Source organism: Amphibalanus amphitrite, unplaced genomic scaffold (assembly GCF_019059575.1).
Source record: "Amphibalanus amphitrite isolate SeventyFive unplaced genomic scaffold, NRLGWU_Aamphi_draft 001517F_arrow, whole genome shotgun sequence".
In the NCBI taxonomy this organism is placed as follows: domain Eukaryota; kingdom Metazoa; phylum Arthropoda; class Thecostraca; order Balanomorpha; family Balanidae; genus Amphibalanus; species Amphibalanus amphitrite.
Genome location: NW_024883010.1, coordinates 32,160 through 50,815, shown reverse-complemented (window position 1 = coordinate 50,815; position 18,656 = coordinate 32,160). Strand labels below are relative to the sequence as shown.

Sequence of the window (18,656 nt, the reverse complement as noted above, 5' to 3'; positions counted from 1 at the left end):
CATAATGAGCAATAATGAGTACGCCAAGACGATGAACATTGTAATCCAAATAATAGATTTACATAGTAGTATAGGATAGGCGATAAAGACGTGAAAAGAACTACGAAAGTGTTGGGTAAAGAACTAGATAGTAAACATCCTTGATAATTCGGTATTCGTGAATAAATGACTAAATAAATGATTAAAACCATTCAACCAACGCAAACACCAATGAAATGACCATTCAATCGCCCAATACATTCAACACATCCGGCCTCCCCCCCGCCTCCCCCCAAGGATCCGGGCCCCGGTGCCCGCCCGCAGAAGGTATCCTCCGTTAAACCCCAATCATTGGCCGGCCCGATGGCCGTCTGATACCGGGCCGATCAGCCCATTTACATTCCGATCTGGCCACCCGTATTACGGGCCGGGATATTCGGCATTGGCGGCTGAGATGGCCAGGGTAGCCGGCTGGGAGCGCTGAGGAAATGGCGCGTCAGAGACGAGGCTGGGAGGGAGCGGCTCCTTAGCTGGGAGGGAGGGAGGGAGGGAGGGGGAGAGAGAGAGAGAGAGAGAGAGAGAGAGAGAGAGAGAGAGAGAGAGAGAGAGAGAGAGAGAGAGAGAGAGAGAGAGAGAGAGAGAGAGAGAGAGAGAGAGAGAGAGAGAGAGAGAGAGAGAGAGAGAAGAGCTGCGGAAAATTGCAGCTCGGTCGCAGATAGATGTAGAAATGGACGGGAAACACCACGCTGTCTTCTTCGGCGTAAGAGGGTAATCATATTGCTCATTAAAATAACGAGTAGCGTAACACACTCCCCGTCTATCGCTCATTTCACACCCGCCACTTAACAACGGGATTTCTAAAACTAACACTACTTGATTGAACCCCCCACACACCAGGATTCCTCCCTGACCTTTTGGAAATCCTCCTCAGATGGCCTAATTAAATACTCCGAGAGCCAATTATGCTCAACACTCCGCATTTGCAATCGAGCCATTCATTAGCCACGTAACGCGCTAGAATCGAGCACGGCTGACGCGTCGAACGGCATTCCTCGCTTCTCTCTCTCTCTCTCTCTCTCTCTCTCTCTCTCTCTCTCTCTCTCTCTCTCTCTCTCTCTCTCTCTCTCTCTCTCTCTCTCTCTCTCTCTCTCTCTCTCTCCCTCTCCCTCACTTTCCTCTTTCTCTTTCTCTCTCTCTTTCTCCGTTCATATCGTACCTCTGGACTGACGTACTCCGGTGTGCCACAGAAAGTCCACGTCTTTCCGTGACTCCGCAGCTCTTTACTGAAGCCGAAGTCCGTCTGAAACAAAGCACGAGAGTTGTTTGATGAGAGTGATATGCAAATAGGACTTGTGGACAACGATGCGATGCGAGAAAGCGTCCTAACAGCTTAGGGAGTGGTTTAGACGGTTATTTGAAATTTGCTTTAGACATGGGTGAAATTTAGTACCTATCACAAAATCTGTCGTTTAAACTCCAATTGGCTTATGGTTTGGTAAAACACAATAATCTGTCTAAGAACGCAGCTCGCTCTCTCGATAAGAGCTCAGCAGAATCTCAAAATAGCTGTGACAAATAAATCAACAAATTGCGAGGCGACGACAAGCCTGATTAAAATGTGAGCGACGACAATAAATCTAAAATGTGACTGAAAACCCATAAATATGTCATCCAATAACAACCCATTCATCACAGACAGCAAAATAAATGTCGTTGGTAAAACTTTGTTCTATGGTGTTTTATGGCAATGTGGAGACTTAATAAACCCTTCAGAGTAAAAACCCATGACATAAATAAAACTACAAACGTTTAAACGAGTAATTATGATTGAATGCAAGAGCGGCACTGCTAGTTGTGGTATGTGTAATGTGCTCGATCGAAAGAAGTTTTCAAGAGTTAACTGTAAGTGACATGAGTAGTAACGCACCAGCTTGCAGTAGCCCTCTGTGTCCAGCAGAAGGTTCTCCGGTTTTAGATCTCTGTAGACGATATGACGTGTGTGGAGGTACTCCAGAGCCTCCACCACACACGCCGTGTAAAACCTGGGGAAAACATGACACACAATTAACGAGTGAAAATGATAAAACACACGTGATGTGCAAATCGGAGCTACTCACGACTGGCGTAACATGCTCAGGTTACTTGAACGGGACTGGAAGATAATTCGAGATGTAAGCCACAACTACAATTACTAAGTTTAACAATGAGGTATTTACTTCACTCGACTGTCCAAAAGTTAACGTACAAGTTTTGATGACAGGCTGATTAATTCATTAACCCAAACAATCACCATGGATGAAAACTACAGACGCAGTATAAGGGTCATGGAGGCCGTTGATTTCATGCGGTTCAGCTTTGCGCAACAGCTGACTAACATGTATGACTCCTACCAGGCGTGAAATTAACCCGGCCAAACCATGAATAGATTAAACGGGCGCATTACAGAGAGTCTCGCAACGCTGTGACGCTAAAATCGTGAGCTGATTTACCCGGGTCAGTTTTGTACGGGATATCATTACTGCTTTCACCATACACTAAACCGTTTCACGTGTCCTTTGAGCAGAACGTCCAAAACTAACACAACGCACATGATCTGAAATTAGCCGTTCAGCACCTGAGCAGTAAGCATGATATCACGTTTTACTCTGTAAAATGGTGGTATCCCTTCCCCCTCTCTCTCTCTCTCTCTCTCTCTCTCTCGCTCTCTCCCTCCCCCCACTCCCCTCTCTCACCTGCAGGCCTCGGAGTCGAACTGTCCTCTATCCCGAAGGATGCTCCACACTTCTCCTCCGAGACAGGCGTCCATCAGAAGGTACACGTACTTGGAGTCCTTGAACGTCTTGTACAGTCTGAGAGACAGAGATGGGGTGAGGGTTGAAAAATAAGGAGAATGGGAGAATGAAGGACACCAGATGCAAGACATGTGCAGTGAGTTGGATTACAATATTATCGGTGGTTTCGACTAATTCATATGAATTTGTCAATTGATTATTCTGATTCAATAAATTGGAAAACTTCTTTGTGATGAAGTTTCACCATTCAAGGTTTATCCATCGTACAAACGACCATCCCGATGGCAATATGGAATGGGCTCATGAAAATGGTTACATTGTGCTATTCAAGGCTGGGCTCGCTGATTGCTAACAGCCGAGTGACATGGCCCACTTATTGACATTCCAGTTGCGGCTTTGAACAATTATGCTGGCAGCTGCTTAGAATAGTGGCGAATTCCTTACTACTCTCATAGTATGACCAGTTAATTCTCATCAAAACTCTCGCTATAAAATTCCCTACATCTGATGATAATTTATCTCCAAATCTCCATCCCACTCCTCACCTGACGATGAACTGGTGGTTACACCGCAGCATGATCTCCTTTTCGCTGTGCACGTGCTCCTGCTGCTGAGTCTCCACGATGTAGTGTTTCTTGAGACATTTCAGCGCCAGGGTTTTGCCCGGCTCGCTGGCACTTTGAACCAGCTCGACGCGGCCAAAGCCGCCGATACCGAGAGTGGCGATTATGTCCAGGCTGTCCAGTGTCAGATGAGAGAACTCTGCAGAAAATAGAAAATTTTCCGCATCAGACAACGAAATAATGAATTAAATATCTAAATGCATCACAAAAGAACTTATGTTTGCCATGCCCTTATCGATAAAGGTACGATTTTGGATGAGATAATTACAAAAATTGGTGGAATGAGCGAAAATAAGTAAAAATCAGTCGTGAAAACCTCATGACACATCACAGCGATAAAGAACTGCATTCACATATGCAAATTGTGCTCCAAAGAATATAACAGAGTGACCAGATTTAACGCTCGTCGGGACCACGTACCGTTCGGCAGCCGTGCGCTCTGTGCCGAACTGGTGCGGGAAACTGGCCGCTCCTCGTACTTGAGATCGCGCAGCTCCTGCAGATCACCGATCAGTCGCGCGAACGACCTGAGGTCGCAGAGGTTAGCGTCAGCACTAAGGTCACGCAACATAGGTCAGGTCAGGTATCAATGGCAACATGGTTACGAAATTCAAGTGCTTGTTTTACGCGAGTGAAATAAATATCCAAAAGTGTTTTGCAAACAAAAATGCTTCTTTATCTTACTCGAATGTTTTTATATGTGTGTAAGATATGCCGACAAAAGTCATAAACATTGACAAGGGCTAACCAACTAGCATTCTTCTTTAAAACTCACAAGGTCAAGATTTCGGCTTACTAATGTGAAACCCCATTTGCCATTTCCTCATGTGAGCTCGGGCCTCCATGTGACCTAACCCGCGCCCTGGTGGGGTCTGTTTATAACGCGACCTGGTGGGGGGCTATTTTTTGCCCCCCTCGTATCTCCGAAACTACTGGACGGATCCGCAAAATTCAAACGGCGTTCGAAAGGCCTGTCAAATTTATCGAAAGACACCAAATTTCATTGACCTCGGGGTCACCGATGACGTCACAGATCAGGTCAAAGATGCAATGTTTCACCGTTCACGGGTCTTCTAGGGAATGCGCTATAACACCGAGGAAAACGCATTTTGTCGAGAATCAGCGATAGGGCGTCAGTTGCCTAGTAGATATGTTGCTATTACAGGTCACTGACAATACCAGGTCACTCAGGTCACAGGTCAGGTCACCAAGGGTCACAGGTCAGGTCACATGAGCCCAACTTTAGTAAGGTTGTGTGATGCATGTTTTATGGCCAATTTTTCATTTCCATCTCAATGGTGTTGGTTATAAGACTATCAGGTACGGCTTAGGTCACTTTCTGGTGAAGTTCAGGTCAAGGTCAGGTCAAGGTCAGGCCAAAAAAGGCCAAATTTTAAAGTTGATAGTTTTGCATAAAATGGGTATTGATTCGATGCAGCTCGTCACGGGGAGTCTAATGGTGGTCTTTGTTTTGCGCTACGCGGTCTAAAATTGCTAAAAATTGAGTTTGAAAATTTGACGTCATCAATTTTGAACAGTTTTTTCGCTATAACTTCGCCAAAAAAAGAGGTATCAATCTCAAATTTGGTATGTGGATGGAAGGCGATAAGGACTATCACATATATTCCGGTTTTTGCGAAATTCGAAAAACTTTTTGGATTTTTCGATTATTATATCCAAAAAATTTATTTTTTGTTTTTTTGGGGGTCAAAACCCAAAAATTTCAAAAATCCGAGATAGCAGTTTTGTAGCCCTGTCAATTCTACAGCTTTTATGTCTTTATCATTTTTCTGTATTCGCAAAGCTATAGGCCTGACAGCTCTTCCCATGAAACCCTTTTTTGGGTCGAAAACGGCAGAACATGACGTCACTCTGACGTCATTTCCGGCCAACCTATCATAGCCTTTGGAAAAATTTTTGATCACAATGTGTAAAATTGATGTCCGGGAGGGTACTGAAAGTTTGGTGACGATCGGCGCAGCGGTTCTGGAGATATATCGAAAAGTCTGGAGGGGGGGCAAAAAATAGCCCCCCCCCACCAGGTCGCGGGCTAACACTTTCCACGTGACCTCATAGTCGCCGTGACCTCACACCCCTATGTGACCTTACAGCCCCCCCCACGTGACCTCACATGGCCCTCCCCTGATGACCTACGTTCTGTCCAGAGCCAGCACGGTGACGGACGGCGGCTGGGCGATAATGTTGGCCGTCCTCTTGTCCTCCTTCAGTAGAGCCTGCTCTCCAAAATACTCGCCGGCTTTGAGCGTGCGAATTTCGTCCTCCACGCCATCTGAGTGAGTGGGAGAGTTGGAGTTAGAGTCAGAGTTAGAGTCAGAGTCAGAGTCAGAATTAGGGTCAGGGACAGATGACGGAGTCTGACATCAGAGACAGTCAAAGTCAGGGGACAGATCACTGAATCAATATTTGAACCGTAATCGGAGCTATCGCGCCACATCTGACGGCCACCACACTGTGAACGGCTCACATGTGGCTAAAATTGTTGAACGTCAACACGTTCCTAGTATTTCAATCCTTCTTTCACACGATTAAACTGGTTACGTTCGGTATTTCCCAGCAGATAGTACCAAATAAAAAAACCTATTTAACATCCCACGCCGAAACTGTTCTTCGCAGCGTTCAACTTATTGAGGCGGTTAAGCTATAAACGCTCCAGAGGGAGCCGTTGACCTTAGAGCAATCCATTCACCAGATTTGCAACTTGTACAGAAAGTACCCGATAGCGAATCCAACTGCCAAGTACGACTTAGCAACGACAAAAAGTTCGAGGCTGAGTCGCCTCCCACTTTGGTCAGCGCAGGACGGCGACCTCGGGAAAGTTTTCGAAGTAGCCTGTGTGCGTGTCTCATTGGTGGGTAGCTTTAGCCTTTGGAACTTTTCGGCATGGGGCTGGCCAGCGCCGCAGCAATAACCTGAGCGTGGATGCCGAGTTTAGACCCAAAGACTTCTTAATGTAGGAAATAGGAGATTCCGAGATCTTATAAATAGCTTTTATGTATCTATTGTGTAATATTTTTATCTGTTGAAAACTCGATGCATTCTTCTTTTCACTTTCATTTCTATCCCAGCGATTGATTGCGTTGCCACTTAGGACGGTATTGATAATTCTATGTTGATGCATTTATCCACCCCTTAAAAGCAACTAGCCCGTACCAAACATCAGCATGATACAGCAAACATCATCACAAAACCGGACATGAGACATCATTCCATTTTGCCATATCATGTAAATAAGCCGTCCTTTTAGCCCCGATGTACCGCTTTGACGACACCAAAACGACCAATTATACTCCAACAAAACACAGCACGGCACTACAATGAGGTCACATTGGGCCATTAGTTTCGGACGGGTTCGTTTTATGATGCGCCCATCGGAGTCACCAGCGCACAACTGCACGAGCATGAGGCTTATGATGACATTTTGTAAGTAGGCCGTGACAATATATTCCTGCCCGGGGCCGGGATGATTCAACAAATGTCACCGAGGTTTTTTAGCGAAAACTCCGAGGGCCGTTAGGCCCGAGGTGCTTTTCGCTAAAAAAGCGAGGTGACATTTATTGAATTTCCGGCCTTAGGGCTGGAAGGTGTTTCCCATACCTGCCAAAAAGCTCACAACTATAATTGATAGTGACGTCAGCAGCCGTGTGGTTCAACGCGTTTAACCACACCCCTTGAACCACACGGCTGGTGTGGTACAGTGCACGTGCCATTAAAATGCCTGGATGTCTCGATTTAATCATGCAATGTAGCAGGTATGGGAAAGTTAAAACGCGTTGCAGCGGCGGACGATACTGGTCTGTCCTTACGATGGTGTGGTGAAACTATGGATAGAAGTGTGATGCATTGACTGGGGATGGGATGAGCCTCTAAAAATAGACGATGGCATGCACAATATCAGCTTCCTGCCGCCGATTATTTGGTTTTCATTGAGCGCTCCCGCAAAAGAATGCAGTCTAAGAATAAAGACATTGCTCAGAGACCAAACCTTCTGATGAGAAAGAAAGAGACGGAAATTAGTTCGGAAAATAGCGCGTGTCGAGGTCAATATCAATCTTGCGCTTATAAGGTTTTTCCTAGAGCTTCTGTTATTTTCATTTCCGCTGGTCAGAGGATGCAGAGGAAATGAATCGGATACAAACAGAACAATGAGCCCATCCTACTTGGAAGCGAGTAGATTGTAGAATATGCCACATTCCAAAGATATATGCCAGAAGCCCGGGTTGCTGTTATTATTTAGCCGGCATTATCGGAAGATAAAGAAAGGCAGTATCGGAAGCTGTATTCCCTAAACGGATAGTGTTCCCTGAGATCTAAAAACTCTGTGTGCGCTTGGTAATCGTCGTTGTGCAATCCTAAACGTTTTCATTTTTGATATTTTTTTCATCTACTTTATGCAAGGGATTATTTCGGTTCATTAACTACGAACGCTGCGGGAGAAGTGAGCATACATATTTCCCTGATGCCTCCTGCTTCTGTCAGTGGCTAACACGGAATAGTTTGAGTCGAGTTCCAAATAATCAATTTCAGCATTTATGTAAAAATGACTAAAGAATAATATCCGCATCATTTACCACTTTCTCCTACAAATCACATAGGTAAGCAGGTAGCATTAAATTATTACCCCACACATAGGCGGCGGAACGATTTGAGACAAGGGGGGGGGGCACCAGCTCAAGGAGCCAAACCTAGGGTACCCCAAAATCCTGTTTTCTCATCGGATTTAGGCCACTTATTTTTCGTCACAGCCCTGACACGATGATTTTTTTTTTACTTAACGAAAATGGCAGTTCACCCCCGTATGTGTGGTTAACTTTAACCCGGCAGTTGCTGGGGTATTTCGCCACCCACCGTTTGCTGGGGGGGGGGGGGCGTTAAACGCCCCCAGCCGATAACTCGAGAACCAATAGGCGCAGCGAAACGCACGAGGCGGCAAACGAAAGAACGCGACGAGACGCTTCAGATGAGTACTTTACAGTTGAATTTTGAGGTCACAGGTCGGGTCAAGGTAAGGTCAAACACCTGAAATCGGGCTTTCAGTAGCATGGACTTCAGGACTTTGCAATGGGCGCCTCTCGTCATAAACTCTGTCAAAACGGTGCACAATCCATCATATAAGGCCTACAAGAGTATCATCTCCATGTAGGGGTCAGTCAAGCATAGGTCAGGGTCAAGGTCAGGTCAACCGGGAAGGCACATATCCCCGAAAATCAAAACTGATATTCGCAGCCTGTGACACATGTTTTATGGGTAATTTGGGGCGTAGAACACGATGGTGACATTCATTTTATCATATGTGTACGTGTTTGGCTCAAAAAGTTCAATTTATAAAATGCATGTATCATGGTCGTGAAGTAGTCACGAGAAATTGCCGAGATTCAGTTCAAGATTTTGGAAAATGCGGAACGATAATCAATAATCGAAGATAGCCATTTGATTGTTCATGGTATTGGCAGTCTAACGGCATGTCTGTATGTCTATTCTGTGATTTTATATGATTTTTTGGAACATATGCCGCTTTTGGTCGAAAACTCAGAAATCATGACGTCACTAAAACCTCGATATCTCAAAAATTTTCCGACCGATTTTTTTGAAACTTTGTCACAATAAACTTCGATCAATTCCCTACAGGTACCAAAAATTTGGTGCGCCTGCGGCGCGCCGTTTTTATGCTATGGCCCGGCGAAAAAAGTGGGGGCGTCTAACGCCCCCCCCCAGCAACTCGCGGGTTAAAGGTAGTGTGCCAGCTTTCCTGGACCGTATGGAGTTAATGGCCCAGATAAGGAGAACCGGATTTTTAGAACTTATCCATACCTTCAAAACTCATGAAAACGTCTTAAATTATTCAAATTTTGAGTACCCCAGTGCGAAATTCGCCCCGACGGGTTGTCGGTCGTACCCCAACCACATTTCACACCACTATGAACAATAAATGCACACACTGAAATCGCTATTACCGATATGCTCATCCAATCAAGTTTCGATAAACCCGTTCATCATCAGCTCCTGCGGTTTCGAACACGCCTGTTAGGTGGTGCGGTAGACCACGCCCAAAGCCAGGGCCCCGGTAACGTGAGGTAGCCGAGTCAGGGCAGCGTGCGCTGACCCAAGCCGGAGCCGCGCGTCCTCCCGGTGTCATGTGATAGCCCGGGGCTGCCCGCGGGGATGCGGTAGACCGCGCCCAAAGCTGCGGCCCCGGCTTGGGTCAGCGCACGCTGCCCCGACTCGGCTACCTCACGTTACCGGGGCCCTGGCTTTGGGCGCGGCTTCTGCTCATACTTTGTGGTGCGGTGGTGGTGCGTCGGGCTGCGCGCTCTGACTTCGGCCAAGAAAAATGCGTCAGCTGATCATTGTCATTTCTGCCACTTGCGTGTGGTGAAATGGGGTCATAACTTATAAGACGGCTTTTTCATATCAATTATTTTACATAAAATCATATTTCAAACCATAAATAATGTTCGACAGCCAAATAAAAGAAACAATACCAATACGGGCTTACAGTTTAAGGCTCGACATTGTGTTGTCTACGATTAGACAGCTGATAACTCATTCCCGTACGTCGTATGGTCGTAACACTATAATGACCTTTGCTTATTGTCACAAGTGCGCCGCATTCGCGATTGTTGCCCGACGTCTGTTTGCAGGTGAGCCCACTACAGTTGTTATACATATCTAAAAACCGATAAACTTTTAGGCGAAAAAGGCACTATTCCAGGCCCATTTTTGATTTTTTTTGCGATATTAGGTAAAAACAGAAGCTTCTTATCTTAGGAAAAATAAAATGGGAAATCTTTCAAAGGTGGCACACTACCTTTAAGCTGATCCTCAAGTACCTATGTGTTTGTCTCTTCCTTATTCTCGTTTGATAAATTCCATTAATCCTACATGCATCAAATTACCAAGAAGCCATCGCAGTACTAATCAGTGGCGAATCCCAGGGGGGAGGTCACATGGGTCATGACTTTGGGCCTGGGGTCACCACATGCCTGCCAGGAGCACCACAGGCCTGACAGCCGACAGGGGCACCACAGGCCCGCCAGGGGTACCACAGGTCTAGCAGGGACACCACGGGCCTGTCAGTGGCACCAAAGGCCTGTCAGGAGCACCATCGGCCTAGCAAAAGCACTACAGGTCTTCCAGGGGCACCACAGACCTGCCAGGGGCACCAGAGGCCTGCCAGGGGCACTATCGGCTTCGCAGGGGAACCATCGGCCTCGCAAGGGCACCATGGGCCTGTCAAGGGCACCACAAGCCTGTCGTTAGCACTTTAGGAATGTCAGGGGCACCACAAACCTGTCAAGGGCACCTGCGTTCTAACAGGGGCACCACAGACCTGCCAAGGCCCAGGGACACCACAGGCCTAGCAAGGACACCACGCACAGGCCTGTCAGGGGCACCACGGGCCTGTCTGGGCCCATGGGCACCTAAGTCATGTGCAGGGCCCACCGTAGGCTTGTCAGGGGGCAGGGTAGGTAGGTACCACAGTCTTTCCAGGGGCACCAGCGGCCTAGCAGAGGCACCAGTCATCACAGGACTAACCAAAAATAAAGAAAATAAAAAACTGAAAATAGGGCACCACCAAAATTAAGTGGCTGAAATCCGTTGAGGTTTTAATTTTGGGTATATAGGTAGGGGCACCACTTCGATTCATGACCCTCCCCTTGGAGTTTTCCCGAATCCGCCCCTGGTACTAATGCATGATATTTAAGGGGGCACCTTGCTATTGGTGCCCCCCTTGCAGAATTCAAGGGGGGCACGGTGCCCCGGTGCCCCCCGTTCCGCCGCCTATGACCCCACACATCATTACCTCTTCCCTGCTAAAGACGTGCTAATCCTACCATTACATTCCTATTTTCTACCTTCCCACCCAAATCCCCACCCCGTTGCTACGTCCCTGCATGCTGCATCTGACGGCCGATGTTGTCCCCTGCCCCCCTCCCCTTCCATCTGACACTCCCAGGCCGGGGTCGCCTACAGACCTGTCGACCTGCGGCCACCGGACCGACCCATACCCCTCAATACTTCCCCTGCCCCTCACCCCGCAAACCTCCCCAACGCCCGGTATTGTTGCTAAGCGCTCCCCGCTGTCTCCTAGCTTCGTTCCTTCACTCAGACGCTTATTCCCAACTCCAAGTCAAAACCACACAAAAAAAAAAACAGGGATGGCTTGACCAAATGGCATAGTCACCTGTATTAGCTCCATAGAGCCAGATGCTAAAAACAGAGCGAAAACTACTAATAACTCGGAATCGCACCTACGTCAGGACTATAATCCCTGGCGAGTATATAATCTGACCGGTATCGTATATCATACACGATTAATGTTCCTAAGGCGACAGACATAAAAATCAGCGTATGTCTAGTTGTTATAAATATTATTAGTCGGATCCGATTATTTATTATTTTAGTAGTTGTTCGATGCTCTTCCACCCCATGCCCTTTCAGCGCTCAGCCAAAACTCCACCGAACCTGACAGCTCTTCAGAACACGAACATAGTACAGTTGCAATGTGCATGATTATGCAAATACAGTTGATATCATATACAGATTAACCCTCGCCGGCCGAGGGGGGGGGGGGCGCGGGTGCCGCCCCCCATAGGATTTTTTTTCGCGATAGCTCCGAACACGCTGGCGATAGAGAGCTGAAACTTGGCATACCTGACCTTTGATCCAAGCCGCATCTTTTGACACCAACCGCATTTTTTAGTCAGGTCAGGTCACTGACCTATGACGTCATAAGTGAACCTCTGCACGGTCTTCAGATGTCGCAACTTCGCAACGCCCTCACTGCCAGAGGAGATGTCACAGGGAAATGAAACTTGCAGGATCTAGTATCCATTATGAGTCTCACAACTTGTATATCTCGGATTTTCCCTAAAGGTCATATGAGGTCAGGTCATTTTCGTGACCTCACCATTAGGTATAAGTCAATGGGGAAAAATGAAAACTGCTATTCTGGCGCCGGGAACGATCTCCAACTATCTCAAGCACACAGAATCGTGATTTGATGCACTCCTTGCAAGGTTAGATGCGTCACTTTTGCAATGTTGACCTTGCGTGACGTCATTTATGACGTCATCAAGGTCATATTAGTTTTTCGTCAATAACTCTCGAACAAATTGACCTAGCGAGTCGGGAAAGCCACCAATGGACTCAGGAAGACCTGCCGAATCGAATGATATGCGACATGACCTCTTTCGACCAACTTCGTGACCTGGGGGTGCTGACCTGACCTTGACCTGAGGTCAACACCCTAAGTTGACCTGACCCGAACAAAAAGTATATCATTCGACGCGCCTGAGCAAGGCGAACACGATGCTGCCAAAATCGCGGCTCTGCGACCGTTTTTTGCGAAGTTATTCACCAAAAACTGAACCGTACCCTGGGGCACTTGACCTGACCTCAGAGGTCACCGGTTGACCTAGGACCTTAAAATCGGGTACCAATCTCTGCGTCTCGTAACGGCGCACACGCTCGTTTTTTCCGGGACGCGCTAGCTCCACCAGGGGCGAAACGGCGAGGGGGGGGTCGTACCCGCCCCGCCCCCCGCCCCCCTCGGCCGGCGCGTATGTAGAAAACCAATAGGTCCGGCGAGGGTTAAATGTATGTCGTATGACATTCAATAAGCGACAACGCGTTCTACATAAAGAAGTATTATTCTACATTCTCCTATTCCAGTTAATGCAGTCAATTTATCCGCCCCAGTCCTTTAGTGCTACGCAGTTCCATTAACTCCTGAACTACCGCCAGTGCCCAGTGCCATGCTTGCCCCCATTTCACCAGTCGATATTACAACAGCTAACCCTCCCATATAGATCGCCGCGTCCCACTTTCACAGTGCAATGTGCACTGCACCCGCACTGGAGCTACCTAGCTGCTGCTGGCTAAATCGATGGCCGCATTTTCGGCGCATCGATTTGGGAAATTGCAGCCAGCAGCAGCAGTCAACAGGCAGCGCAGTGTGAGCATACAGGTTGGATTATATTGTAAATATTTTCTGACCTGGTTCTACCGGATTATACTAGTTTGTCCCTGTAACTACTGATTGAAGTGCTTGAGGATGCAAGGGATATCCAGAGAAAAATGTTGCAGTATTATAAGATCAGCGCAAAATATTGTAGAGGTAGCAAACTCTGCTTTATAACTAAACAAATGCAAGAGCATGCAAACAAAGTATGGAAACAAAAAATATTTTTGAACATATATCGATTGTTGTAAACTGATAACAAATATGAAATTAAAATGGGGAGCCAATCGAGTTAATAAGAGCACATTGCTTCAAACTTGCGAAATTTGAAAAATGAAAGAACTTAAAATAAGAAAGATCAAAGGCAACAAATCTAATAAAATCGCCAATATCCAAGCAATCACGATCAAATGCCGGTAAACTTTAATCTTTATCTAATATTACATACCAACCTATCTCAGGCCTGCAATATCCTAATGACCTCGAGTAACGTCGATCGAACACTAAGCGTATGACCCTTGACCTTGACCTCGCAGACTGACCTGGTGACCTCTGTGTGACCTTGACCGATCCGGAGCTGATGATGTAGAATCCGTCACCACTGGTTCCCTGTCTGATGATGTAGGCACCAGGCGCGTATGTTTCCTATTGAGGGGAGACACCGGGAGTTACGGTTAGATACAGACAGCACACGAGAGACAAGGCTGATAAACAGCAACTGACACATCTTTGTGAGATACCATAACATATTTTTGATCGATGAAGTGAATTTTAAAACATAATACACCTCACAAAAGTGAGAAAACAGAGATGCATCATGAAGATCCTACATACATATGTGGTAACTAACAATTCAAGCAAATAATTTCTAGTTAGCTACTGATTATCCTAAACATTGGAAAGGGATTTTGATTTCTTGGGTTGCCACTCGCCACACCAGGGGCGTCGCCACGGATTTTTGAGTGGGGGGGGTCGGGTTTCTAGTCTTCACCCGATGGGTAGGGGTGTTTTTTTGCCACACTTCCCAGTTTTGTGCGTGCGTATGTGTGTGTGCGCGCGTGTAACAAATCGGCGCGCAGCGCCGCCAAATTTGGTATAACCTATTAGGTAGGTATACCTACCTACATCACTTGCGTAAAAATTATCACTGGTCACTTAACCTTCGCATGTGTAGGGGGGGGGTCGGATGGACCCCCCCATGGTTTTTCGCGAATAACTCGCGTAAAAAGCGGCCGATCGCGACGAAATTTTCAGTACCCTCACATTGATCAATTTTACACCTACCCTGAAAATTTCATGACCCTGACCCAAATGACCTTTGACCTGTGACCTCTTTTCCGAGACCATGTTTGGCCGGAATCGCGATTCTGCGTATATCGGCTCGCATTAGCCGCGCGTTTGCAAGTTTTTCGTGGTTTCAAACGTTCAAACATGTGATTTGATGTTGCTTCCATGCATTAGGGTGGGTGTCAAGGTCACCTGAAGGTCAGGTCAGGTCATTGACCTTTGGTGACCTCGGGTGACCTCGGTTCACTTTTTCGAGCTGTACATGTTTCTAGGCTAGTTTTTGGAGCTGAATTCGAATTTAGCAACCATTTAAACATTTACGAAGTAGTTTTGGTGCCTTCGTAACATGTTACGAAGCTGTCAGAGGCGGTTGACACGTACTACGAATACCCGTCACGACGCCTACTGGTTGACCTGACCTGACCTGACCTGACCTGGTCTAAATGCTTAAAGACATCATCTGTGATCAAAACTAACACGATATTCGTGATCAGCATCCCGAAAAACCCCTTAGCAGCCACACTTTACGACTTTCTAACAGGTCCCGATTTTCCCGACTTTGGGTCATTGACCTGACCTGGAAGGTCAACCAATGACCTAGGACCTTAAAATTGGGTATCATCGGCTTCCTCTCGTCACGGGCAACACGCTCGTTTTTTCCGCGAAGCTCTAGCTCGATCAGGGGCCAAACGGCAAGGGGGGGTCCAACCTACCCCCCCCCCCCTACACATTAGAAGCTGGCAAACGCCGCACACATGCGAGGGTTAAGGTCAGGTCGCCATGTCAAGTTCAGTTATACGGTATACCTCTATAAAACTTTCCCCTCTCGCCATTCTTGTAGCTTTTCTCCCATAATTATGCAAATTCTCCCATAATTCTCCCAAAGTTATGCATAACTTTGAAATTTGGTACACTGTATATCTAATGTATGGGGTTATACGTGTCAGCAATTCATGATTCAAACTGAGGATTTACATCTATGATCTGAAGGCAGGTCAAATACGTGACCTCATCATTAGAAAATAATGAGAAATTAGAAAAAGCACGAATGCCTCCTGCTTTGAAAAAGTTCGTCAGAAACGCAAAATATCTTTGGAGCCATGACAAATCAGCTCATCATTGCCAGGGACAGGGTGCAACTTATGGCGAGTGATGACTCGAAAGATCATTAGTGGAAATGTCCATCGATGGACACCAGCATTTTTTTCTACAACTTTTGACGAAGACGCGGTAGAGCGATGACAGCACCTGGAAGGTGTTCACTGTTCAGCTCAACAACACGGATCCATTCATATGCAGCAGGAGGTCCTTTTTCGATCAGGACATAACGTTGGCCTGAGGTCGTTTTAAACGTTAATTCTGAATGGTCAAATTTTAACTCATGTGACGCGTCTCAAAGAGATCAACGCGGTGGTGACAAGACAACATATGTACATACCATACAAATTCACGGAATCGAAAGTTATTGCAAAGCAGATGTTTCGGCAGAATCTGTCCAGCTAGCTGTTTGCCTTCTTATGGGCCAAACATAGACCTCAGATGAAATCTAACGCGAAGCTAGCGAAAGAGCGTTAAAAGAGCTATCGAATAGTTTTCTGCTTCACTGTAGCCCTTCTATTGGTGGTTTCCCAGTCGCTAACGTATAACGTAGACTAAACTAACGCTGAGGCATACTTTCGACCCTTGATCGATATTCGATCTACAGGTTTGCGGAAAAAAGAGCATGCTGCCCGTGACGAGAGAAAGCCGATGATACCCATTTACAAGTTTTCGGGTCATCTCAGGACTCAGGTCATCGCCAATAAGTAGAGAAACTCGGGACCTGCTAGAACTTAACGAATGTAAGTTGTGATGGTTTTTCGAGGTTCTGATTACGAATGTTATCTTAGTTTTGAACGAAGATGATGACTCCATGCATTTGGGGTAGATCAGGTCAGGTCAGATCGACCAGTACCTAATAGTGGATGACCACCACCGATTGCTTCCTAACATGTTATATGAATAAGCAACACAACTACTTCTTAAATGTTCAGATGGGCGCTAAGTTCAAAATCAGCTCCAAAAACTACCCTATAAATTAAAAGCATGTTATGAAAAAGTGAACTAAGGTCATCTTTATTTGAATCAGGGATATCGATTTATTTTTAAGCAGGTGATTAACTGGAGCGCACCGGAAGTTTTGTTGCAATCGGCTCCTTTTTGCGCGACTTCTTTGCGAAAGCCCGAGACGGTTCCATCTGACTCCCTTTCCCCTACATGTGCACTGTACAGCTAGTTGTGACGGTAGCCATGGGGCTGAGGCTAGTTTGTAGTTTTGTAGTTACGGGTACTGATCCGACGAAACGACTGCGACCATTTTTTTTAAACGATCAGACGAACGCTCGGGGCAGTTTTGGCGCGTCCAAACCTTTGAGTGATAAAAAGGTACTAGAATGGGGGCTACTTAAAAACATTGTTGTGCTGGTGTTCCCCGCCCACAGCTAATTGACCTTTAGCTAATTGGCTAATTGGCTTTAGGGAGCTCTTGAAGCGATTCTGAATCTGATGTATTTGTTGGTGTTGCTGACGCCTGCTTCACTGACATAAAACCTAAAAAAGCATACTCAGCATCGCAAAAAGTGGGGGGGGGTCGACACCCCCAGTTTTCAAGAGTGGGGGGGTCACGACCCCCCCGACCCCCCCGTCGGCGACGCCCCTGCGCCACACCTTATCCTTCACTGGAACATGAAACGATATTCTATCCCATTGATTTCCAGAAAAAAAATGTTTTTTTCACGACGATTGGTTACGAAACACAGGGCTGGGTTATCTCAAAATGGCTGATTCCCTTCTGCACAACTGCCAATCCCTTGTAAAGCTCTGTTGCGGACGTCGATAAGAATATGGTTCAAAGGAACCCAATATTACTGCGTCCGATACAGCCATATGAGGCTTATCGGCCCACAATTTCAGCCGATACAAACACAGATGACATTTATCTAGGGCGTAAGTTCGTCATAACATGAACAGCGTTGGCTGTAAAACTGAATCAATGTCCAATCAATAATGCTAGATAAGTTTGTCCGTCACGTAGCTCAGTTGGCAGAGCATAAGACTTGATACGCTCAGTTCTAGCAGCTCCGGCGCACGATATACGAAACTTCTGACGGGAATGGTCTATGGCTCTTTGCGTTTGATGAAAGCAGCGGCGGTCAGTTGAGGTCAGTGAATGGAACCGGACCGTTTCTGTCTTTGTGAGTGAGACAAACTCCAAACTATCTCGTCAACCAGGAAGCTCCTCTCGTCGACCAGGAAACTCTTGACCAGACGAAATTATTCCGAGCCTAAGCAGCAGGCTTGGCTTACATCGTATCTTCTGACTATTATTATTATAATTTGATTGCCACCCACCCAGTGAGAAACAATCTAAGTAAATGAGCAACTGTTTATGACGGAGTCATCACATCGCCACACCCACTAGAACCAGAAAAGAATGAATTAAAGTAGGGCATTCAACTAATCAAATAGAAGCAAAGCCATCACCATTCCTCTTCCACAGCCCTCGTCAGTACGCCCAAGATGGCCTCTTTGACAACCCTCAGGTACACCCAATATGGCGGCCGCCACTAACCGTCTCAATAACGTCGGCCATTTTGACGAGCTTGTCTCTGCTGAGTTTGGCCAGCAGGGGCACGGAGCGCAGAAAGCTGAGGTTGTCCTCCAGACGGCGGATGGCCGTCCGCATCATCACCGTCTGGAAGACGCGCCGCTCCAGCTCCCAGACGTGCACGTCCGTCACGGCTGCCACGGCACGGCACGTCACGGTATGACACGGCACGGCACGGGGTATTGGGTTATGAGAGAGATTACGACAGGGCATCATATTGAACCGCAGGTTGATATGACAGAAAGAGAGAGAGAGAGAGAGAGAGAGAGAGAGAGAGAGAGAGAGAGAGAGAGAGAGAGAGAGAGAGAGAGAGAGAGAGAGAGAGAGAGAGAGAGAGAGAAAGAGAG

General features: G+C 46.7%; 1 protein-coding gene across 1 annotated transcript in view; it reads right to left on the bottom strand.

Annotated features, from left to right (window-relative positions):
- Window positions 1-18,656, bottom strand: part of LOC122373569 (cGMP-dependent protein kinase, isozyme 1-like) — a 39,051-nt gene that overhangs the window by 2,814 nt on the left and 17,581 nt on the right. The window contains exons 5-12 of the mRNA XM_043351784.1: window positions 18,274-18,443; window positions 13,919-14,021; window positions 5,549-5,684; window positions 3,815-3,921; window positions 3,317-3,533; window positions 2,712-2,828; window positions 1,907-2,021; window positions 1,196-1,279 (exon numbers count right to left, since the gene is read on the bottom strand). Of these exons, the coding sequence (XP_043207719.1) occupies window positions 1,196-1,279; window positions 1,907-2,021; window positions 2,712-2,828; window positions 3,317-3,533; window positions 3,815-3,921; window positions 5,549-5,684; window positions 13,919-14,021; window positions 18,274-18,443 (1,049 nt within the window). The remainder of the gene's footprint in view (window positions 1-1,195; window positions 1,280-1,906; window positions 2,022-2,711; window positions 2,829-3,316; window positions 3,534-3,814; window positions 3,922-5,548; window positions 5,685-13,918; window positions 14,022-18,273; window positions 18,444-18,656) is intronic.